This window comes from Schistocerca americana, chromosome 3 (genome assembly GCF_021461395.2).
Source record: "Schistocerca americana isolate TAMUIC-IGC-003095 chromosome 3, iqSchAmer2.1, whole genome shotgun sequence".
NCBI lineage: Eukaryota > Metazoa > Arthropoda > Insecta > Orthoptera > Acrididae > Schistocerca > Schistocerca americana.
The window spans coordinates 413,506,038-413,531,659 of record NC_060121.1 but is presented as its reverse complement, the minus strand read 5'-3'; the positions used below and the strand labels follow the sequence as shown (position 1 = coordinate 413,531,659).

Below are 25,622 nucleotides of genomic sequence, written 5' to 3'. Positions count from 1 at the left end.
TAGGTAAAAAGACGAGGGCTAATAGAAATCCTTGGGTATCAGAAGAGAGATTGAATTTAATTGATGAAACGAGAAAATACAAAACTGCAGTAAATGAAGCAGGCAAAAAGGAACACAAACGTCTCAAAAATGAGATCGACAGGAAGTGCAAAATCGCTAAGCAGGTATGGCTGGAGGACAAATGTAAGGATGTAGAGGCACATATTACTAAGGGCAAGACAGATAATGCCCACAGGAAAATTAAAGAGACCTTTGGAGAAAAGAGGATGACTTGCATGAATATTAAGAGCACAGATGGAAACTCAGTACTAAGCAAAGAAGGGAAAACAGAAAGGTGGAAGGAGTATATAGAGGGTCTATACAAGGGCGATGTTCTTGAGGACAATATTACAGAAATGGAAGAGAATGTAGATGTAGATGAAGATGAAATGGGAGATATGATACTGCGTGAAGAGTTTGACAGAGCACTGAAAGATCTAAGTCGAAACAAGGCCCCGGGAGTAGACAACATCCCATTAGAACTAATGACAGCCTTGGGAAAGCCAGGCCTAACAAACCTCTACCATTTAGTGAGCAAGATGTATGAACAGGCGCAATACCTTCAGACTTCAAGAAGAATATAATAATCCCAATCCCAAAGAAAGCAGGTGTGGACAGATGTGAAAATCACCTATCAGTTTAATAAGCCACGGCTGCAAAATACTAACACGAATTCTTTACAGCCGAATGGAAAAACTGGTAGAAGCCGACCTCGGGGAAGATTAGTTTGGATTCTGTAGAAATGTTGGAACACGTGAGGCAATACTGACTCTACGACTTATCTTAGAAGCTAGATTAAGGAAAGGCAAACCTACGTTTCTAGCATTTGTGGACTTAGAGAAAGCTTTTGACAATGTTGACTGGAATACTCGCTTTCAAATTCTGAAGGTGGCAGGGGTAAAATACAGGGAGAGAGAGGCTATTTACAATTTGTACAAAAACCAGATGGCAGTTATAAGAGTCGAGGGACATGAAATGGAAGCAGTGGTTGGGAAGGGAGTGAGACAGCGTTGTAGCCTCTGCCAGATGTTATTCAATCTGTATATTGAGCAAGCAGTAAAGGAACAAAAGAAAAATTCGGAATAGGTATTAAAATCCGTGGAGAAGAAATAAAAACTTTGAGGTTCGCCGATGACATTGTAATTCTGTCAGAGACAGCAAAGGACCTGGAAGAGCAGTTGAACGGAATGCAGAATGTCTTGAAAGGAGGATATAAGATGAACATCAACAAAAGCAAAACTAGGATAATGGAATGTAGTCGAATTAAGTCGGGTGATGCTGAGGGAATTAGATTAGGAAATGAGACACTTAATGTAGTAAAGGAGTTTTGCTATTTGGGGAGCAAAATAACTGATGATGGTCGAAGTAGAGAGGATATCAAAGGTAGACTGGCAATGGCAAGGAAAGCGTTTCTGAAGAAGAGAAATTTGTTAACATCGAGTATAGATTTAAGTGTCGGGAAGTCGTTTCTAAAAGTATTTGTATGGAGTGTAGCCATGTATGGATGTGAAACGTGGACAATAACTAGATTAGACAAGAAGAGAATAGAAGCTTTCGAAACCTGGTGCTACAGAAGAATGCTGAAGATTAGATGGGTAGATCACATAACCAATGAGGAGGTATTGAATAGAATTGGAGACATGAGAAATTTGTGGCACAACTTGACTAGAAGAAGGGGTCGGTTGGTAGGGCATATTCTGAGGCATCAAGGGATGACCAATTTAGTATTGGAAGGTAGCGTGGAGGGTAAAAATCGTAGAGGGAGACCAAGAGATGAATACACTAAGCAGATTCAGAAGGATGTAGGTTGCAGTAGGTACTGGGAGATGAAGAAGCTTGCACAGGATAGAGTAGCATGGAGAGCTGCATCAAACCAGTCTCAGGACTGAAGACAACAACAACAGTCTAAGCAAAACTTTGACGGTCCGCGGATAAATGGTAAACTAATGATTAAGTTCTGCAGCTGTGGAAAGGCTGCCCTTGTGGGAATTTGGGACGGATGTCTGGCAGGTACACTGCCACCAAGTAAGTTTTGTGTTGGTTATTGGAACTTCAGATGGATAATGGGTGTGCGAGGAAGCGGCATAGGTTTGGGGCAATCTCTACATCCGCCGCGACCGTAAATCAGCGCGAAAAAAAACGATACTTAAGAAGTCTGACAATCAAACGAACCCGATTTGTTTTTTGCTTGCTAAAGCCACAGTGTCTGCCGTTTTATATGGGAATTCTAAATCTGCTAGTTAGTCATTTCTAGAAACATGTGACAGTTCGGCAATGAATAGGCAGTGCCCCAGATTCTAGGTGCCAAAAGAACACACAAAACGAATAGAAGAGCGTCGTTTACCGAAGCTATCTTCTACTGTAGCAACTAAAAAGATGAAACGGTACTAGATGACCAAAGCAAACGTGAACCGAGTTATAGGACAGAGCGTAGCATGCTATCCTTCAGGGATGATGACGCCTTTCCTTTCTATTTATTTTTTATTGGAAAGTAATCTACCATAGTCTTAGGAAGTCAATTCAACATTACTCTGTGAAGTCTTCCGACGGATTCGGATTTATCATTCCCATCTCAATTAACTAGGAAAAAGAGTTTATCGAAGTCGCCAGGGGGTTGGATATAACCCTGGAACTGATCGGGTGCGCTCGCCTGTTTGAAAGTTATTTCCAATTTTGCCGGAGTGTTTATTGATTGCATATTGGTGATGAGGTGGGGTGGGGCTTTGTGGAAGGTGGGGGGAGGGGTTGACTGCCAGTTAACTTACACTGGCGCGCTCGCTCGGTCGAAACGTTTTGTTTGAGGCCAATCTATTTGTGAAATGCAGCTCACGTGCAAAGGTCATGCAGCAGTTTGAGCGGCATATGAGGCCCAGGCCTAATGCAGTCTGCTGATACCTTCCCACCGGTGTTCTTTCATGAATTACAGTTAATGCACTGTCAACGTAGTTTGTTTGTGTTTTTTTTTTTTGTTTGTTTCAGAAAAAGATTGAAGCATCTCAGGCTAAAATGTCATTTGCCACACCGACAGAACTATAATAAAATTAAAATATTTTTTATGTTCTCGAATTACTTAAGTTTGTCGTGAAGCCTAGCCTTAGGGCTTCGTTAAATTTTTTTAGTCGACTTTCTGTTACATATAGAGTGTATAACAGTGACTGCACTTAAATTACGATTTCTGTAAAAAATAAAAATAAATTCCGAACGTCTGGCGAACGGCCTTACTATTACGATGACCAATGGTTATTTAAAACGTCAAATGCCTCTGGTGAAAGGTTACGCATATTTCCTTCTTTGTAACGGTACGCCAATGTGACGCCGCTAATATTGCTGTTGTGAGGAATTGCACTTACGGCGGGCATTTGCATTAATTCTAAAGTCTCGTTTCATTCCATCACCGGCATTTATTACTTCTATACTACTGTAGCAGCTCGAATTTATATTATTATGAATTTCTATTATTATACAGAGTAGCATGGAGAGCTGCATCAAACCAGTATCAGGACTGAAGACAACAACAACAACATTATTATTATACAGCTCCTTATGGCTTTGACGAACTTCTTTCCTGTACTGTGCAGTTAGTATTAGCTTGGGTAGTGGAAAACAAGTGATACTAGATTTTTTTAAAAAAATCTATCTGAATATACATTTCTCCCACAGCATTGCTAAGCTATGTAAATGTTGTTTCAGGAACTCATCAGTTGTACAATGCACCGTGGTCCCAGTCGGAGCTGCAGCTATGATGGAAAAATTGCAGGGTTATATGATTTGGAGGAGACATTGGGCAGAGGACATTTTGCTGTGGTGAAATTGGCAAGACATGTATTCACAGGAGAGAAAGTTGCTGTCAAAGTTATAGACAAAAGCAAACTAGATGATGTGTCAAGAGCTCACCTGTTCCAAGAGGTGAGTACCTTATTGTTGCATCGATTTGTGGAGTGTTACTGTGACAATTAATGAAATGTGAGGAATATTGTATAAAGAGCTGTTTTTCAGATTGGATTTGATTGGTTTTATAACACTTTATAGTTATTGTTTTTTGCTTTTACTGTTTAAATTTGAACCTACACACACTTGAATAGATATGGGAATTCTTTCTGGGAAGGTTGTTGATGGATGTAACATGAAGCAAATTAATGGATATAAATATACAGTGTTGAATAAAACAGTATGACCTTGTAACAGAAACTTTTTTTTTTAATTTTAAGAGTTCATTTCTTGGAGTTACGTTTACGTAGGGAGAACTGAAGTAATCTTGAGAATGTCGTTCATATGTGAAGAATGACCAATATTTGTGTAAACAATTCAGGCTATTGTAAAGCCTAACTCACATTAACCTAATTACTCTATGAATGTACGGTACATATTGAAGCACCACTGTTTCGACTGTGTAGATAATGCTGCATTGGGGAGTTAAGTCAGATCCAGTTGAAACCTGCTAGCCAGAGGCTGCCTGTTGCACTGTCCAGGCATGGTTTAGTGCTGGGCCCAGTTAAGATGACAGAAGTATTGAAAAGAAGTGTGTGTGTGTTTTTACCATACCTGTGCAGTGCTACCAGCACGAAGCTTGCACACTGCTGTGGGGTGTGCACTATTCTGAAACTTCCTGGCAGATTAAAGTTGTGTGTGAGATAAGCAGTAGTGCTGTTGCTTATCTTTTAATGTTCTTCACTATAACAATTGGATAGACACATTTGTTTACCATTATCCAAGTTTCATAATGATACTGAAAATAGACAGCATTTTTTCTCTACTACTCTTCTCTGCAGAAACTTTTCCACCAATCTTGATTAGTGGCTGTCGTCTTTAAGTTCTTGTTTTGACAGTATTGATTCACTGGTGTAGATTCCCTATATTCCATGTCAGTTGCAACATTGCCTTAAAGAAAACAGAAACATATATTTTAATTCCCATTTAAAATTTTCTACAAAGCTTTCCTTACTTATTAAAATTCTCACAGCTTCATTCACAGTATGTAAGGAAAGTTAAATTTGAACATGAGTTTGCAAATGTATATTTGTTTACCCTCCCCCTCCCTCGCAGATGAGCTTAACAGTAAAGCACACTAAAAGTTGTTCTCTTCTGTCTGTGAGTTAAGAGTTGAAACAGTGCTCTTTCTAATACTTAAGATAATTATGTCTAATGCTTTTAAAGTTTATTGATGAGAGTTATATTTGTTTGAAAGCTGTTTTTCCTTTTGTATTTGTTCTTATTTCTAAAAGTCCAGTCCAGTTTCTACAAATAAACTACAGAAATAACTTATAACAATTTTTCTGTTTCGAAACAGGTGCGATGTATGAAACTTGTCCAGCATCCAAATGTTGTGCGCCTTTATGAAGTTATTGATACACAGACAAAGTTGTACCTAATATTGGAACTGGGAGATGGAGGTGATCTCTATGATTATATTATGAAACATGACGGTGGTCTGGGTGAAGAAGTGGCTCGTGAATATTTCCGTCAGATTGTGCGTGCTATTTCGTACTGTCACAGGTTACATGTTGTGCATAGGGACTTAAAACCAGAAAATGTTGTATTCTTTGAGAGACTTGGGATGGTGAAACTTACAGACTTTGGTTTTAGTAATCGTTTCAATCCAGGGCAGAAGTTGGAAACTTCATGTGGATCTTTAGCATATTCTGCACCAGAGATATTACTGGGTGATTCGTATGATGCCCCAGCAGTTGGTGAGCCATACCTAAACTGTTGTATCTAGCTTAATATCTAGCTTTAATTATTTTTTGAGCACTTCTTAATTCTATATTATGTCTCACTGTCCTCTTATCTTTCCTTCAACAGCCCTGTGTGTTCTTACCTCACTAATCTCATTCTTCATATTTCTATTTGTCCACACTCATCATCCCTTCACCTTACTCTCCAACAGTTATTTCAGTCATTATGACATCTGTTCAACTTGCTATTGTATAGTTCTTGATCCTGCATTGTATATTTGTCAGACACTGATATTACTAGCTTATACAGGATGTAAAAAAACAATGTATACAAAATGTGAGGTGGCAGGGAATGTAAAAAGAATGACTTTTTTGTAACAAAAACATCGTGGCATATATTTTCTCCACAAGAATTCCATGAAGGTTTTGATGCTAGTGATATTTAAAGACAGTTGTAAACCCAAGATTTCTCGTAGTATGTTTCACACACAAGGATGGGCTTAGCTGTAATGAACAATTTGTCCAGTGCTTACAAAGAAAGAGTACTGATTTATTCAATAGATGTAAAATCCAGTCACAGAGTCATATGTAGTGGAAAATTACAAATCCAATGACCTCGCTCGTGGCTCAGTTGAATTGGAAAACTTGATATGCAAATTTCTCAAGCGGATGATAAAGTCTAAATATTTTTGATACCCACCAGGTGTATTATTAGGAAAAAGTCCTAAGATGGCATGGACCATTGAAGATAAGAGCTGTTTGGTTCAAATGTATTTTGTGACCACGCTGGCATGGAGGAAGACCTCTTTCCTTGGTGTATTCAAGTGGCACTATTTCAGAATGCTCATCTTGGATGGATGTTGTCCCCACCCCACCACACAAAAAGAAAAAAAGTAGTATTCATTATGGTCTCTGCTCTGATGTTGGCTGCAGGGGCTATGTTTTACACCACCTAGAAAGAAAACCAATGGAGGCACATTCTCCTGCCACTCTGGATGCAAGTTCTCGTACTAACTTAGCTAGTAGTATGTTCTGACTTCCATCACCTCAGAGTCAGATTACGTAAAGCAATTGTGGTAGGGAACATTACCAATTAGAACTCCTTAGGAGTTCACTAAACTTTTTATTCACCTTTTGTATTATTATTTTATGAACTCGTGGTCTGTGGATGACAGGCGATTACTATGGATAATATGGCATAGTGAAGTGGTGCTGTCCAACTCTGTAAAGTTGCCTCACATTTGTGTTTGTGGATCAGTATATACAAAAACTAATTGACTTCCTGCCCCTTTGTTACTTGTTTGTAACCTAATGTAGGTTCTGTTCTCCGATGCTGGCTCTATCAAGGAGACAGGAAAATCTTTCAGGTAAGCTATTATTTATCTGGAGATAGCAGGAGGAAGTTACAGATAGGGCTATAGGTCCAGAGGTCATAATCAATCGTATTCCACCATTACATTTTACTATATCTTTCAAATGATTCTATTGCAACTAATGTACATACCCTTCATTTAATACTCACCTCTTGAGTTGTCAACTCACACTCCTGGCATAATACTATTTAACCACTGTAATTTAAAAAATCCGGCTAGGTAACATTTAATATTGCTCAGACACTCTTTGTAGAGGAGAAATTCGTAAATGAGTCTTCTGAATATAATTGTGACACATTTTAAATTGGAGTACTAAATGCAATTGACAGCAAACCACTTGTTTCTGTGAAAACAAATAATTCATTTCTTTAAGGAAGATTGATGGCCATCATGAACAAAAAAAAAAAAGCCAGTGTTCAGATTGCCCTCTGATGAATATTGTTTTAGAGATTTTGCTGAAAATGTCACACACATTAATGCACAACTGGTATCTGCGTGCTAATGATTGTCGAATACATTCAAAACCATTCAGTGTTTCAGTAATAATGGCTCCAGCTTCAACCAAACGGGCAGCCAGCTCTTCTAGAATGTCTGTTGCTGTCTGATACACTAAACACTCAATATCCTCCCAAAATAATAATAATAATAAATTAGATATGAGTGAGGCCAGGAGAACATATTGGCCATTCCACTGGTCACACCTCCCTATCCAACAGTTGAGCAAAACAATGTCAAAATGTTCTGTGAAATCAGCAGCAAAATATGGTGGGGCTCCCATCGTGATGGAACCGTAAATGTTGCCTAACTGCTAGTGAGACATCCTCCAATTTTTCCAATAGCACTTCATGGAGAAAGATATGTTAATTTTCTTCACCAAGCAAATTATGCAGAAGATAAGAGCCACGAAGTACAAAACCTAATCTGGGACAAGGGAGTACCTCTAAGAGCTAAACAGACGACGTGTAAAACCTATCCCCTGCCAATCATGATATACACTGATAAACCAAAACATAATGACCACTGCCCACCGACCAATACATTATGACCACTGTCCGCCGTGACATTGAATGCCACCTGGTGATATTGTGGGCACATGACGCAGAAATAGAAGTATGTAAGCGGAACAGACAGATGGGGGATCACTTGAGCGAAGATATGAGCTGCAAATGGGGAAATCCATTGAGATAAGAGACATTGACAAAGGGCAGATTATTATTATGCAGAGCCTGTGAACGAGTATCTCGAAAATGGCTGGTCAGATGTTCACATGCTACTGTCACAAGCATCTACAGAAAGAGGTAGGACGACAGCGAAACTATCACTAGGCACTAATGGGTTGGACATCCATGACTCTTTATAGAACTTGGGATTTGGAGGCTTGTCTGCTCCTGAAAGTGGTATAGGTGTTGATCAGTGGCATCTCTGCCGAAAGAGCACAATGCTGGTGTATGCACAAGTGTTTCGGAGCACACTGTTCATCATACTCTATTGAACATGGAGCTCTGCAACAGACCACCTCTATGTGTTCACATGTTGACCAATCATCCTCTTCAGTTAAGATTGCGAGATTTGACATCGATCAATGGAAATATGTCAGCTCTTCAGGTGAATCACATTTTTGTTACATTAGGTCGCTGGTTGTCTCCACAAACACCATCATCGAGATGAATGATGGCTTGAAACGTGCAGCAAGCCATGGATGCAGGCTTGTGGGATCAGTATTATGCTGTAGGAGACACTCTCCTGTGTTTGCATGGGACTTGTGGTAGTAATCGAAGACACGCTGACAGCTGCGAACCACCTGCATCACTCCTTGCTTGATGTCTTTGCCGACAACAATGTCATCTTTCAGCAGTATCATTGTCTGTGTCTTGTTGGAGCCAGAATCATGCTAACAAGGTTTGAGGAGCATTATAATAAACTCACACAGATGTCTCGGTTAGCAAATTCAACTGATGTAAATGATATGGAACTCATCTGGGTCACTATTGGGCACCATCACCATGTACACAAATCAGTGGCCTATTATTTATGCGAATTACATGACCTGTGCACATGCCTCCAGAAATCTATCAACAAACTGTTGGATTCCTGATATGCAGAATCAGGGTAATTTGTTCCAAAGATGGACAAACAAGCTGTTAAGTTGGTGGTCATTATGTTTTGACTTATCAGTGTGTGGTTTGGGGACCTGTGTTATTGTAGAGAGAAGCAGCATGTGAAATTAAGTTCCTTTGGTCATTTCAAGCAAGTATACCTGACTCGAACTCCATTTGGAGATGGTGGTACTGAGGATGAGGAAGAGGAGGAGGAGGAGGAGGATGAGGATGAGGATGGTACTGGCCAACACATTTATAATACTCGTACTATTCTGTTGGTGTAGCACAGGATTCTCCAGCTCCCAGACATGGCTGAATATTTCTTCCCTTGTGAAGGCAACTCATCAGGAAACAAAACATATTTGGAAGTTGGGGATGTTTGCGATTTGGAGTAGATACTGTTGGCAGAATTCCCCACGTTAGGGGAAGTTTTCGGTTGATAGGTCTTGTACCTTCCGTTACTTGAATGGATGCATGCCTGTTTTGTGTAGGATGTTCCAGAGATTGGCATTGGAGGTATTCAGTTTTTTGGCAATGGATTGTGTGCTGACAGGGAGGGGGGGGGGGGGGGGGGGTTGTCGGTTGTCCTCATTTGCTGTGACACAGTTTCCTCAAATGGAACACTCTGCCTACAAGTTTCATGTTGGTCTGACCAAAGAAATACTGTTTCAGAAAAATGCATGTAAAGTCTTTAAAATGTAACATGATTTGGTATCCTTCTTTCTGGAAATCATTCTGCCCACAGGTGCATTGTGCCTCCCTATAAGTGAGATGCATGTCAGCTAACTTGATTGGAGTGTAATCAGCCACCAAGAACCTGTCAACATAAGTAGATACTTTTTTGTAACCTCAACATAGCATAAATGATGATGATGTAACTATTTATCCATGGAGGTGGACACTGCTAGCAGAAGTAAGAACTTACCCTTCCTAGCAATAAGACGTTATTATGTTACAAATCAAATTCCGATGTCAAGAAGACACATACGAAATGGTTAAAACAGCTGTAAACATTGACCTAAGGGAAGTCCAGTATCAAACCCTTCAAGGACCTCTAGTGGGGAAATTGTGCACTTGTGACATTTGCTTCACATAATGAAAATATTTCTTTTTATCGCCTCAAATAATTCTACAAATTTGTATATGTATAATTTTTACACCCTATATATGATCAGTCAGTATCTGTACTGGCTGTATCACAGCAGCCTGTGATACTACTTATCCAATTGTTTATGTTTTGTTAGTGTCACTGTACTGTTTTATGTTGGAATGTGGGTTTTGTTTATTCTTCTCCATTCTTTTTGTGTATCCCACTAATATCTTACCATTTTTTGATGAATGTACAATAGAAGTTCATGTATGTTCACACTGTTTTCTTTAATACTAGCAATTATGTACAGTTTGAACATGTATTAGCCATTATTATCTGTTTTCTTAAGGTTAACATAAATATGCTATTGGTTAACATACATGTGCTATTGCCGATTGAAGTGTTTCAAGTGGTAGTCATGATTAGAGGCTTGGGAATATTTAATAAAGTACTGGTTATTGCTCTTGGGTTTTAGATGAACTAGTTGAACAATTCTTATCTACCAGTTATACTTACTTCAGGCCAGCAGTTAAATAATTATTCAGATTTATGTAAACAGTAGAGCCAAGAGCAAGAGCAACTGGTGTTTGCAGACTATAAGTGTCCAAAGTAGAAAATTAACAACAGCAAACTAACAGTAGTTTTTCTGGTTATGCTGTACTACTATTGAGCATGCGATTGCTTGTTTCTGTTCACAATCACATATGGAACATAACCAACAAATGAGAATAATGCCTCAGTATCTACTCAGTTGCTGATATTTTTACCTGTTTGACAGAAATGAGGATAGATATAACCAGGTGTAAAGATCTGTTCTCATGTTTAGTAACTGGGCTAACTGAGTGTCAGAATCATAAACATTTTCTGAGCCTGTTTTATTTTGCTTACCCTGTATGTGCATAATGTAACAGAAATGTAATGGTGAAGATAATGTTTCTGATTATAAGATTTTCAAAATGCAATGTCCACAACTCTAATAAAGATTATGCTTTTTGCATACACAAAGCTTTGTCATACATATATAATATTTTAGCTGTGGTCTCACAAATAGGACATAACCTTTTAGTGCGGTAAATGTCTGTTTAATTTATTTATTCTATGATCTCTTGGCAGATGTCTGGTCACTGGGAGTAATTCTGTACATGCTAGTATGTGGGCAAGCCCCATTCCAAGAAGCAAATGACAGTGAAACCCTCACAATGATAATGGATTGCAAATATACAATCCCAGTCCATGTGTCAGAAGGTTGTAAAAGGTAGGAGGAAAAATGCCAGTAACATGTTTCCATAGCACATTCTATCCTTGGTTTGTGTTAAGACACCCTTCATAAAATCCTTTAGTGGTAAACCTGTTTTCATAAGTGTCTTTGTGTGGTCTTGCAAGGTAGGGCTGCACAGCAACTAAAACAATTCTGGTTCAGGATGTATTTGTGAACTTCTTTTTGTCTTGCATCCAAGTCCAATTTTTATTTATTGGTCAGTTTTATCTACCCTTGCAAGATTGTCTGTTATGTTTAAACAGGCATTCTGCATATTTTACATTACATTCATTGTGACAAGTTATATCTAACATAGAATCCAAACATTTAGAAATTAATATAGTGTGAAGAAAGAAACATTTGATACAGAAGTGATGAGCAAGACAGAATTTAAGCTTAAATTACTAGAACAACTCAGACAACTAACCAAAGAGATTAAGTAAATAAACTTTGAAAACTATGTGAATGATTAATATTAACAATTTGTTTTTGTGGTCTTTAGTTAAAACAGTTTTGCTGCAGCTATTCATGCTAGTGCATCTATATAAGCCTCTTTATCTCTCATGCCTTGGTCTCCCTCTACAGTTTTTAACTCTCACACTTGTCTCCATTACCAAATGAAATATGGGGTGAGACAAAAAGGATTTTAGAACTTTGAAATTGTATAGAAATTTATTAAGATAACCAGTTGGTAGATGTGTCATTTTGTAGCAAACAATCAAAGTTTAACACAAGTGTCAAGTGTCATTTTGATTCGATGTGAGTACTATTTGTGATCTGGCAAACATTCCACCAGTAATCAATTTCTTCCCACACTCATTGCAGCAAATCGGGTGTAACTTGTACAACATCAGTGTAGATTTGATTTTTCGGGTCACTTAAATTGTATGGTAGGGAAAGAACATACACACAGTCTTTAATGTAACCCCAGAGACAGAAATCCAATGGTCTCAAGTCTGGGAGAGAGGTGGCCATGGGATTGGCATTCATGGACAATCCACAGATCTGGGAAGTTGTTATTGAGGAAACCTCGAACTTCTATGAGCAAATGAGGTGGTGCACTGTCTTGCGGGTAGTAAACCATCCTATCTCAGTCATCTTCATCGATCTATGGAATTAAAAAGTTTTCAAGCATATCCAGATATGCAGTACCAGTGACAGTTTTCTCCATGAAGAGGAAAGGGCCATACACTTTCAGTTTGCTAAGGGTGCAAAACACGTTAACTTTGGGGCTGTCATGAATGTGTTCCAGTGTTGCATGTAGATTTTCACTGCCCCATCTTCTGCAGTTGTGGGTGTTCACCATACCATTGATATGATGTGTTGACTCATCCCTGAAGGTTATTGTATTCAGGAATGATTCGTCATCCTCTATCTGATGCAAAATTTCCACACAGAATTCCCCAAGAGCAACCTTATCTGCATCACTATTGTGTTGTCATTATTAAACTGTATGTTTTCAAGTGTAAATATCTACACAGTAGTTGTCAAGCAGTCTTTTGTGGAATGCCACTCTTGTGGGATGCACGACGCGTTGATCTCTGTGGATTGCTGCAAAGCTCTCCATAACTTATTCAATATAATCATTAACACACAAACGAGCTGTTGATTTATCGTGCCACAGTGAACAACCCGTGTCAGCAAAGTTCTTGTGTGACGAGTAAATTGTAGGCCCTCTTGGAGGTGCCTTAGCATATTTGGTGTAAGATTTATGCCAAACAGTTGTTGCAGAGTTTGTTTCATGAAACAAAAACACACAGCGAGCATGCTCTGCCACATTTTAACTATGAACTACACTTGTGCTCCTAGTACGTAAGTCAAACTTCAGGTCGTTCGCTGCAAACTGATACATCTTCGAATTCTTTAAGTTATCACAATATAGTCTTTCTAACTCGCCCTCTATTTCTTGATTTCTCAGGATGAGTACTATTAATCAGTCCTTTGTTTTTGTGCAATAGATTTCTTTCCTCCCCACTTCCATTCAGTACCTCTTCATTAGTTACCAAATCTGCCTGTCTAATTCAACATTATTCTGTAGAACCACATTTCAAAAGCTTCTACACTCTTCTTGTCTAGACCATGATTGTCAATGTTTCACTTGCATTCAAGGCCACATTCCAGACAAAATACCTTCAGGAAAGACTACCTAACACCTAGATTTATGCAGGGGGGTGGACAAAAATATGGAAACACCACTAACACAATACATTACCATGTCTAATATGGCACAGGAAAATGTTTGACATTCAAAACAGCCTCAATTTGTCTCATACTGGATAAATACAGCTCTTGTATGGCTGTCAAGGGAATCTTATACCATACTTCCTGCAAAACAGTGGCAAGCTTAGATAATAATAACGGAAGTCGATAGGGATCACACACCCATGTCTCCAAAGTAAGCCACAAAGGCTCGATAAGACTGATATATGATGACTGTGATGGCCAGGGCAGATATGACAATTCATTCTCATACTAGGCAATGTGAACTGTGTGAGTAGGGGCACTGTCATCTTCGAACACAATATTACCATTGGGGAACAAACATTGTATCATATAATGGACCCAATCAACTAAAATGGTTACATAACCCTTGCAGAGTAACCCTGAGCCCATGGAATGCTAAGGTATGGCGGATCAAGTCATAATTGAACCCCCTTCATATTCCACTCTTGAGACATAAGCTTGACTAAAAGTTGGAAGCAGTGTGCAACAAGACTCAGCTGACCAAATTAATTTCTCCTATTGCCACACATTCCAGGTTTTATGGCTTCTGCACCAAGTTTTCATGTTACGTGCATTTGCATCACCTATGAGTGGTTTTGGAATGACAGCTCACCCTAAAATTCCTTGCTTATGGAGCTCCCTTGTGTTGTATTGGTGCTGACAGGGATCACGAGCATGACATTCAGTTTTGCAGTGGCTTTTGCAGCCATTTTGTCACAACTCTCTATGATGACAGTCTGTCATGAACACTCTACACACATTTTTACCTGTGTTGTGACTTACCACATGACATTTTTCCGCTTTTCCTGTATGTGGTATAAATCTTCGATATGGTGCCTCTAAAAGCACAAAACACTTGCATACACTCACAGCTACATAGACTGCTGTTCTGGCCACGACTGACACTTGCAATGTATTGAGGACATGACGCAGGTGCCATTTGTGATCAAATACGACTGTGCAATCCTCAGGCATAGCTATCCTCTACATTTATGTTCAAGCAAGCATTTCTTGTGGTGTTTCCATATTTTTGTCCAACCCCCATGCATGATGATAACAATTTTCTTTTTTTCAGAAATGCCTTTCTTGCTATTGCTGTTGCTAGTAACTTTTCATGTGGGAGGGATGACAGCTGTCAAAATTCAGGTCCCCTTGATAGTTAGTTGGTTTGATGTGGACAGGGATGTGAATGGAGCCAACCAAGAGATAGAGACCAATGTCAAGGAATATGGTTCATTGGGCTGAGAGCAACCAGATGAAGTGGAGGGGGAGAAACTGTCAAGGTTGTGAAGGAATGATGATGAGGGGTCTTGGCTCTGAGTTGAGAGCAGGAAGATCTTATCATTGAACCTGAACTGCACAAGTGGTTTGTGGTTTTGGGAGGCTAGGAATGTTTCCTGTCGATGTCCCGTAAAAAGGTTGGCATAGCAGGGTGCCATGTGGGTGCTCATGGCTATGCCATGGATTTTTGATATACCTTCCCCTCGAAGGTGAAGTAGTTGGGTCAGGATGTAGGTGGTGATGATGTGTGTGAAGAGTTATGTCTTGGATTTGGAGTTTGAAGGATGTGTTTAATAGCAGCAAGATCATGAGCAAGAGGGACGTTGGTGTATAGTGAAGTGGCTTCAGCAGTGATGAATAGGGACTTAGGAGATAAATGGGTGGGGATGGTGGATAGTCAGTGCAAGAGGCTAGCATTTTTGATGTGAGAAGCTGGGTTTCAGGCAGTGGATTGGAGGTGTTGATCAAAAAGAACAGAAATTCTTTCAGTAGGAGAACAATAATGAGACACAATGGGGCATCCAGGATTGTTGGCTTTATGGATTTTGGAGAGCTTGTAGGAGCTGGCTGTCCAGGGTTTTGTTTGGGTGTGGAAGGAGACTGACTTGAGGAATCATGTGCTGCTCCTCCCAGCTAAAACACATATGCCCACATGCCTAGCCAGTGCACCTTCCAATTCTTCCTCCCACATTCCTGCCCCACAAACCGGCAGTCTCCCTCTGAGCCACTAGCTACCCACTACAACCCCTCTTCCTGTCTCCTGCCTCTTTCTCTCTGTACCCATTTCACTTGCTGACACATCTCCCACCTCACCCTAGACCACTTGCTGAACAGCAGACCTAGTGTTGAGCTTCCGACCAGGACTATGTATGGACATGGACGTGTGTGTGTGTGTGTGTGTGTGTGTGTGTGTGTGTGTGTGTGTGTGTGTGTGTGTCGGTTGGAGGGGGGGGGGGGGGTTATTTGTAACTTATAATAATTCCAGAGAAGGTAAGTTGCTACTCACCATATAGCGGAGATGCTGAGTTGCTATGGGCACAACAAAAAGAGTCACCAATTATAGCTTTCGGCCATTAAGGCCTTTGTCAGCAGTATACACACACACAAATGAAACGCAAACGCAACTTGCACGCACGTCTGCAGTCTCAGAGAGCTGTGGTTTCAGCTGAATGGTGAGTAGCAACTTTCCTTCTCTGATATTGTTACATTCCAGCCTGGATTTTCCATTGTTTGATTATTTGTAACTTAAGATTTTATCTTCTGTTCCTGATGGATTTTGCAGGCTAATAGCTCGGATGCTGATTCGGGAACCAGAAAAGCGAGCCACTCTGGAAGAAATAGCAATGGACCCATGGCTGAGAGAAGATGCCAACACTGAGCCAGCAGACTTCCTCCCATTAGTATCTCGAGAACACGTGTCTGAAGATGACCATGCTCTTATCATACAGAAGATGGTCAATGGCAATATTGCTACTAAAGAAGACATTTTAGAGTGAGTTGAGGGTATTACAATATTAATGGTGATTGAAGCAGTTTCATTTGTGTCATTACTAATTCACAGTCTTTTGAGTGTTTATCCCACGTGTCAGTAAATACTCCATCATCAAGAGAATTACTGAGTTTTTCAGTTGGAGCAGACAGGAAAACGGTTGTAGTTCTGTGCTTCAAATAAGTGTGTTTTACCAAATCACATGCAGCCTTATTCTCTCTGATGTTTTGAGAAAATTTATTACTGTAAACAATATTGTTGCACATCTGTCACAACATAATTTCAACAAAAGGCATATGCTGTTTGTTCACAGGGCACTTGATAAGAATGAATACAATCACATCACAGCAACCTATTTCTTGCTAGCTGAGAGGAAACTGCGTGCACACAGACAAGAACAAGCTCAGCAGCGTCTTCGTCAGGGGCAACAGTTGCAAGAATTGTCTCCCATAACGTCTGGGTAAGTCAGTAAGACACTCTCTAAGTGTTACACATTTGTGAGGTATCTGTTGTTATATTGCCCTCACACATTATTAAGAACTCTCTGTCTCTCTTTCTCTTTCTCTTTCTCTCTCTACTATGATGAAGGACATGTCCAAAAGCTTAATGATGGTTTTGGCTTGCTTATTTGTCTTTTTACTGCTCAGTTCTTGATCCATAATGTATTCTCACCCTCACTATCCTTCTGTTGTTTACAGAACAAATTTTGTCATGTGTATTTTGCTTCCTTCTGATGCTTAAATATTTAGTGCCATTCTTAGACTAGAGCTGAGATTGTTTAAAAGTGAAAACATGAAAAGACAGTACATGATACTTAGTGACGTGGAGTAGAGATTAAAAAAAAAAAAAAAATTATCCAAACACTCAAATGACTTCTAGAAGCAATATTTCAACATTCGTACAATTTAAATATTGTCTTAGGTTAACTTTCTGTCTATTTATGTCCTGATCCAAACCATGCCAACGGCCTTTTGTGACCATCCGGTCTGCCAAGTGTTGTTGGTAGGCGTGGTGCACTCAGCCATTGTAAGGCAAACTGAGGAGGTATTTGATTGAGAAGTAGCGGCTCTGGTCTTGTAAATTGACATATGGCCAGGACAGTGGTGTGCTAACCACGTGCCCCTCCAAATACGCATCCAGTTATGCCAGGGGTGACACGGCGGCCGGTCGGTACCGTTGGGCCTCCATGGCTTGTTCAGGTAGAGTTTAGTTTAGACACCAACCATGGTATCTGTGGTCATTGTCCCTCTGGTTACATCCGACTATAACCTTCTTCAGCTTTGCAAACAGTATCATTCATGTGATTTCTTAGCTTCTCCTGGCATATTTGTTGGTGGAACATTCCATAGGTGTACTGCTGGTACTCAGTATCCAGTGTGCTGTAACATTTCAGTGAACAATACGATCACCATCATCAGTCACCAAAATATTGCACCCATTGGACACAGTGTACTGGCTGTACACCCATTATTGTTCATCACTGGTAGCAGCTTTATTCAAATGACTGCTCCAATCGTATGGCAGTTTGAAAGTAATGAACTTAAAATGTTAAAAAAACAGAAAAGAAAAGGCCAGGTGCGAGTAGGAATCGGGCTCTGAGGGTTCCATATAAACTTAATTGTGGATATAGACAGTTCATCCATTCCGGGAATTGAGAATATTCATGATTTTTGCCTGTTACAAGCGTTGATAATGGCAGGAGATCGGTCCAAAGAATTCCAAGACTCTTGAGAATGTTTTACGTTTGAAGTCGGATAACAAATGTCGAAAGAAATATTTTTTCTATGATTTAATTACAAATTAGCAATTTTTCTGATTTTGTCCTTTGCTTCTACTGTAAAACCTTGCTTCTTGCCAAATTTCATGATTCTTGCCAATGAGAAGCATCCTACAGTTTTTAATGAGTGATTTTGTGAGTATTGAAATATGTGATATAAATGGCCCTATCTTCTCATTACATTGACGTAGAAGCTAACATTTTTACACCACTAATGGACCCTATAACATAATATGTGATATAAATTTCAACTTGATAGTCTATTTGCTCCTGAGAAAAAGATATATTAGCAGATGGATGGACAGAAACATTATGATAACAAATCACAAAGTGCAAGTGTCAAAATATGTGCCATTAATAGCTGTATCTTTTGACTGCATTGAGTTAGACGCTTCAATTTTTTTTCACTACCAAGGGGCCATAGACAATAGAATGCAGCAGAAATTTCAGCTTGATAAGTCTATCCTTTCCTGAGAAAAAAGCATTTTTGACGAACAGATGGATGGGCAGGTGGACACAAAGTGATCCGTAAGGATTCAATGTTTACCAATTGAGGTATGGAGCTCTAAAATGACAATAGTGTTGGATAGTCTATGTGGTTACATGAAATACTTCGCACCACATCTGTTTCTGTCAGAGGCCACACACACTGATACAATTTGATCATTTGACAAGAGGAGAACTTGTGTAAAAAGTGGTGTAATTAGATGATGAATGCCATCAATCATGTATGGGACATAATCGAGAGGTCAGTTTGTGCATAAAACCCTGCCCAGCAATACTTTCACAGTTACAGCCAGCTATAGAGGTAGTATGGCTCATTACTTCTGCAGGGGCTTCCAGTGACATGTTGAGTTCATGACATGCCAAGTTGCTGCACCAAGCTGGGAAAAAGGTCTGAAAAGATATTAAGAGGTATCCCTTGACTTTTGTCACCTCAATGTATAGGTTATAGCACCCCTTCCCCCTTTGAGGAGAGAGGACTCCATAGATGTGGGTGTCAGGGCAGCTGTGATATATCCATGGGCTCTGCGGCAGACGCCACAGGCGATGGCAGCGGCAGCTGATTCTGTGCTGGAACCAGGGATAGGAGCAGAAGTGACACCGTGATTGACATGCACAGTGGTCGTTCCCCCCGAGAAGTACCGTAAGAGAGGACAAGTGACGAGGGCGCTGGTTGCATTTTGACACCCGGTTTGTCAATGTTGTGGAACTGAGCCAGTGGTGAAGGCACTGGATCTCAGTTGGGGCAGCAGAGATGCTGATGGGCAAGGTCTCGAAGGCACCATCCCTGCCGGCAGTGGACTCGCTGGTGGCAGCAGAGTATCACAGAAAGGCCCAGCAACATGTGCTGAGGGTCTGGACCCAGGAGGAGAGGTAGTAGGAGGCAAAATCCACAAGGAGGATGGGCAACCCATGCAGCAGGATGATTTGAACCTTAACATGCAGATGAGACAGTCCACTTCACCATTACATTGGGTGTAGAAAGGAGGAGCAGTCATACAGTGAATGCTTTGATGGGCACAGAAATCGTGGAAGGTCTGAGACAAACTGTGGACTGTTATCCGTCACAAGCATATAAGGCAATCGTTTCATAGAATAAATTTTGGAGTCAGTTGGAATTGTGGTCGTGGTCGTGGCCTACGTCGAAGGACAGCTGATAACATTTGAAAATTCAGAGAAAGTATTGGCAACCAACACCCAGTAAGAATGTGGGAGGGGTCCCGCAAAATGCCTGTCCTGTAGAAACTGCGAGGTGGGCCATGGAGAGAGCATTGCTTGAGGCACTACCTGTTGGGCAGCACACTTAGAGCAGGCCCTGACAAGATGTGCACCATCACCATCGATGCTGGACCAAAACACATGCCAGTGGGCCAATAACGTGGTACCCAAGATCACCCAGTGTAGGAGCTGAAGCTCAACCCGCCGTAGAGCAGCCTCAGTCACAATCTTATGTGACAGCCCTTCCATAGTTCATAGAACGCCACCATCAGGCACCAAAAGGTGGTGACTGCGAGTAAAATACAGGGTTATTACAAATGATTGAAGCGATTTCACAGCTCTACAATAACTTTATTATTTGAGATATTTTCACAATGCTTTGCACACACATACAAAAACTCAAAAAGTTTTTTTAGGCATTCACAAATGTTCGATATGTGCCCCTTTAGTGATTCGGCAGACATCAAGCCGATAATCAAGTTCCTCCCACACTCGGCGCAGCATGTCCCCATCAATGAGTTCGAAAGCATCGTTGATGCGAGCTCGCAGTTCTGGCACGTTTCTTGGTAGAGGAGGTTTAAACACTGAATCTTTCACATAACCCCACAGAAAGAAATCGCATGGGATTAAGTCGGGAGAGCGTGGAGGCCATGACATGAATTGCTGATCATGATTTCCACCACGACCGATCCATCGGTTTTCCAATCTCCTGTTTAACAAATGCCGAACATCACGATGGAAGTGCTGTGGAGCACCATCCTGTTGAAAGATGAAGTCGGCGCTGTCGGTCTCCAGTTGTGGCATGAGCCAATTTTCCAGCATGTCCAGATACACGTGTCCTGTAACGTTTTTTTTTGCAGAAGAATAAGGGTCCGTAAACTTTAAACCGTGAGATTGCACAAAACACGTTAACTTTTGGTGAACTGCGAATTTGCTGCACGAATGCGTGAGGATTCTCTACCGCCCAGATTCGCACATTGTGTTTGTTCACTTCACCATTAAGAAAAAATGTTGCTTCATCACTGAAAACAAGTTTCGCACTGAACGCATCCTCTTCCATGAGCTGTTGCAACCGCGCCAAAAATTCAAAGCGTTTGGCTTTGTCATCAGGTGTCAGGGCTTGTAGCAATTGTAAACGGTAAGGTTTCTGCTTTAGCCTTTTCCGTAAGATTTTCCAAACAGTCGGCTGTGGTATGTTTAGCTCCCTGCTTGCTTTATTCGTCGACTTCCGCGGGCTACGTGTGAAACTTGCCCGCAAGCGTTCAACCGTTTCTTCGCTCACTGCAGGCCAACCCGTTTATTTCCCTGTACAGAGGCATCCAGAAGCTTTAAACTGCGCATACCATCGCCGAATGGAGTTAGCAGTTGGTGGATCTTTGTTGAACTTCGTCCTGAAGTGTCGTTGCACTGTTATGACTGACTGATGTGAGTGAATTTCAAGCACGACATACGCTTTCTCGGCTCCTGTCGCCATTTTGTCTCACTGCGCTCTCGAGCGCTCTGGCGGCAGAAACCTGAAGTGCGACTTCAGCCGAACAAAACTTTATGAGTTTTTCTACGTATCTGTAGTGTGTCGTGACCATATGTTAATGAATGGAGCTACAGTGAATTTATGAAATCACTTCAATCATTTGTAATAGCCCTGTAGTTATGCAAAGGATCAGGAGCCCTGCCTAAATCCCGTCTAGCCAACTATGCTGAATGCGGTGACCAACTTGATGCAAGATTGGTCGGCAGCAACAGCAGCTAAGGTCCAGGAGCCCATAATAGGAAATGCTTCCATTGATATTGAATGAAAGCAAAGTAGTTCATCCTGATCTAATACAGGACCTGGTCCCGTCAGAAGCCGGAACAGTGCAACGGCATTGGCATGCTGTGCAGTAGGCTGAAAAAATATTTTACAGTTCTAGCGAAACAGAAACAAGGCCCAATGCAGGACGCAAAGTGCCCTTTTGTCATTCAATGAAGCAGAATGATTAAACAATAAAACCAATGACTTGTGGCCTGTAATGAAGTGGAACTTATACACTTACAAGAACACATGAAAGTTTTTGAGGGTTGGACAATAGCAAACACTTCCTTTTCAACTTGGGAGTAGTGCTGCTGAGCAGAGTTGAGCATTTTTTACGTGTAAGCTGTCGGACTTTCAGAACCATCCTCATATCGATGCATAAGAATGGTCCCACATCCTTGCTGAGAGGTGTCCATAACCAAAACCAAGTAATTGCCAGGATGGAAGGTAGCAGGAGCAGAATGTAATTTAGTGAACGTGCACTTGCAGGCTGGCTTCCACTGAAAGGAAACTTTCTTGTGGAGCAATTCATGAGAGGAGGAGATTGGCCAATGTGCCCAGACCCTGAATAAATTTGTGATAGTAAGCAGTTTTGCCAAAAAATACTTGGCGTTCTTTGACTGTTTTTGGGCCAAGCAGAGCTGTGACTGGAGTGACACATTAATGTGATGGAACAACATCCTGAGATACCTCAAGCCCCAAATACACAATTGTTGACCGAAAAAAGTATGAGTCAGACAAGTTGCATTTCAACCTGCTGTATGTAATACCGAGAGCAAGGTGTGTAAGTTATGTAAATACACTTCCACAGATGCACCTGTTCATGGAGATAGTTGATGTACCCCAGAACGGACTTCGTCAGTTGTTCCAAAAGATACGAAAAAATCGCTGGGGCACTAGCCACACCAAATGGTAGGCACTGATATTCCTACAATCTGAAGGGTTTGTTGAACACAAGGAGCCATTTAGAATCCTCATCCAACTGAACCTGTAAATAAGCTTCAGACAAATCAGTTTTGGAGAAAAACTGGCCCCCAGGGGCTTTAGCCAATTATTCGTGTGGACACAGCAATATGTTAACTGAAGCTTTAAAGTCACTGCTGAGGCGAAGCTGATTGGTCATTTTATTTATTTATTTATTTATTTTCTCTCTGCACAACCTCCAACAATGCTGGTGTGTTCAGTTACGCTTTCATTTGATCAGGCAATGCCACTGGAATGTGGCACACTCAGAAACTCAACTGCACAGTAAGTTTAAGGGAAAGGTGGGCCATCTGAGAAGAGAGACGAGAACTCTGAACGCAGAGAATCTAACTGCTGGTAAGGAACTGGCTGGAAACGAGGTGCACTGAATCCAAAATGGAAAAACAAAAGTGTTGAAAGCATCCTGATTGAACAAAAATCTGCTGTGTCATCTTCATCCACTACTAAAAAAGTCAAGGAATGAACTGCAGATTTATACATAGTGGGAGCTGTAAATTGCCTCAAATTTGAATATGCTGCTTGTTGTAACCCTCACACATTGAGTAACTGGAGACAACACCGGGGATCCCAAATGTACACCAAGTTTGTGAGTTCAGTAAAGTCATGGCTGCACCCGTGTCCACTCGTAGTCTGACAATTTTGTCCAACAGCTGCACTTCAATAAAAAGTTTGTTATTATTCACAGACACTGGAGATAAACAATTAACATCCATGGTCATGTCCACAGGAGGGGACTGAGAATGGCACACAGATGCTGTATATTCTTTTTCCCTACTGTTGTTGCAAGTCACCACCACTTAGGGCAAGTGGCACTGTAGTGTTTCATGAAACAGTATGGGCAAGATGGGATCGTGGAGTGATGCCGTTGCTATGGTTGTTGGTGTTGTTGTTGTTGTTGTTGTTGGTGGTGGTGGTGGTGGTGGTGGTGGTGGTGGAGGTTTTGTTTGGGACATCACTGTCCAGTGTGGTGCAGAGGCCGCAGTTGTACAGATGCGACGTTGTCCTCCCCTGAGAACTGACTGACTCCCAACAACCAGGAACAGGAACCACCACGGTGATGTCACACGCAGCCTCAGTTTGACCACTTGCAGCACAAGATATCTCCAGGTATTGAGCAATATTTAACACTTCAGCCAAAAATGGATTCTCGAATTGTTAAGTGTGTTGACGCTCCTCCTTGTCCGGAGACAACAGAATGTGGACCATAGAATGAGCATAGGAATTGTGATGAGCGTCAGTAACAAACTGACATTTGCCACTGAGGCAGTGGAGTTCATGGTTGCATTTACAGTGATAATTTGAGAACAACTTACACATTTCATTGAGTGAAAGCGACACAGAATCCTGGAGTGGGGCTAACTGGCTCAACAGCTGGTATATCCGAGGAGAAATCCAAAGCAGGAACAAAACCTTACACATGTTAGCACCAAAGGCAAGAAAGTGTTGCTGAAGCTGCTTCTTGTAAGCCTCCCAGTCTTTCACCACATCGTCGTTAGGGGAGGGAAGGCAGTGTGGATGCCTGCGTACTCAACGTGGCTGACAGGTTTGTGATAGCAAGTGTAGGAGCCTGCTGCTACTCAAGGAGAGATGTAAGCAGTGCCTCAATGGCCAGAAGAACCAAAGAAACTAACCAATAGACTGAGTTAATGGAAGTGAATGCCACACTCGTCACTAGTTGTGTTACGATGTAAGACACAAACAATGGCACAGCCACAATGAATCAAAGTTTATTCTTCTTCCATAAACAAGAAAACAGCAGTTGAGAACACTGACATAAACATAGAAACAATTCTGGAACTTACAGAAACTCTTATATTGTGTTCTTATTTATTGTCAGTGAGTGCCTGCTGCGCAGTTCTTATAAGGACGACAATTCCGGTAGATGGCAAGGTGGATGCTGTGCTGTGAGCATGACTCATGTGACCACCACAGGTGATCTCTTGTGTCCATTTCATGCAGATGCCATTGGTGGAATATTTGAAGTGTAGTGTGCCAGAGGCCTGATGCTGCAGTGTGTATACAAGTGCTCTTTACAGGGTTATAGCAAAATGTGTATTAGGTCATCTAGTTGATATTGACTAACTATAGACATCAATACTTTATGTAGACAATGGAGAAGTTGTATTTGAAGGATGCACTGAGTCAGTAGTAATGATACATACAGGAAAAAAAATGAATTTGTTGTGTTCAGATTGTGCCTTAGTTTTGTAAGATGATACAAAGAAAAAAGTTAAGCATATGTTCATTTATAGTATAATCATTTTAATTGAGTCTCATGTATTCATATGTTTGAGGAAGATGCAGGTACAGTTCATTTTGCGCCCTTGTTTTCTTCTTAGTCTCAATAATGTGCATTTATTAGCTACATGTAAGCACATTTAGTTAGTCCTTAGTTGAGTAGTAGACGGATTTCACAGTACAAATTTTGAATATTGTAATATCTCACTTGCCTCAACCCCTTTGCTGCCCGCAGTTTTAATTATTGATATGTGGTAGGCTTCTTGACAACAAAATCTTCTCAGTGAATAATGCTGTTAATAGCAAAAATATTTTTTGAGTTGTAAACAGAAATTTTGTAGCATCTACTTTAACTGGATACATTTATCCCACAAATTTGCAGCAGCAAGCCTTACGTGAAGATGGACAAGATCACAGGAATGAGCAACACAGATGTGTCATGCCAACAAGTGAACCAGTCTTTACTGAGTGCAGCGCGCACACCCGGGGACCAGGTGAATCAACAACAACCACCTCTGGCATGCCTGTTGCATGTTGCAATTGCTTCACTTTGCGTTTTGGCGCTCTGGTGTGTGTTCTCACATA

General features: G+C 40.8%; 1 protein-coding gene across 3 annotated transcripts in view; it reads left to right on the top strand.

Moving 5' to 3' along the window:
* LOC124605195 (SNF-related serine/threonine-protein kinase) overlaps positions 1-25,622 on the top strand; it is a 313,194-nt gene that overhangs the window by 218,043 nt on the left and 69,529 nt on the right. For 2 of the 3 annotated variants that reach the window (XM_047136724.1, XM_047136722.1), the window contains exons 2-7: positions 3,730-3,945; positions 5,327-5,726; positions 11,387-11,528; positions 16,318-16,527; positions 16,838-16,984; positions 25,420-25,531. In XM_047136724.1, coding sequence (XP_046992680.1) covers positions 3,748-3,945; positions 5,327-5,726; positions 11,387-11,528; positions 16,318-16,527; positions 16,838-16,984; positions 25,420-25,531 — 1,209 coding nt within the window. In that variant the 5' untranslated portion in view covers positions 3,730-3,747. Of the gene's footprint in view, positions 1-3,557; positions 3,617-3,729; positions 3,946-5,326; positions 5,727-11,386; positions 11,529-16,317; positions 16,528-16,837; positions 16,985-25,419; positions 25,532-25,622 lie in introns of those variants that run through there. The other variant, XM_047136723.1, reaches the window with a different exon arrangement.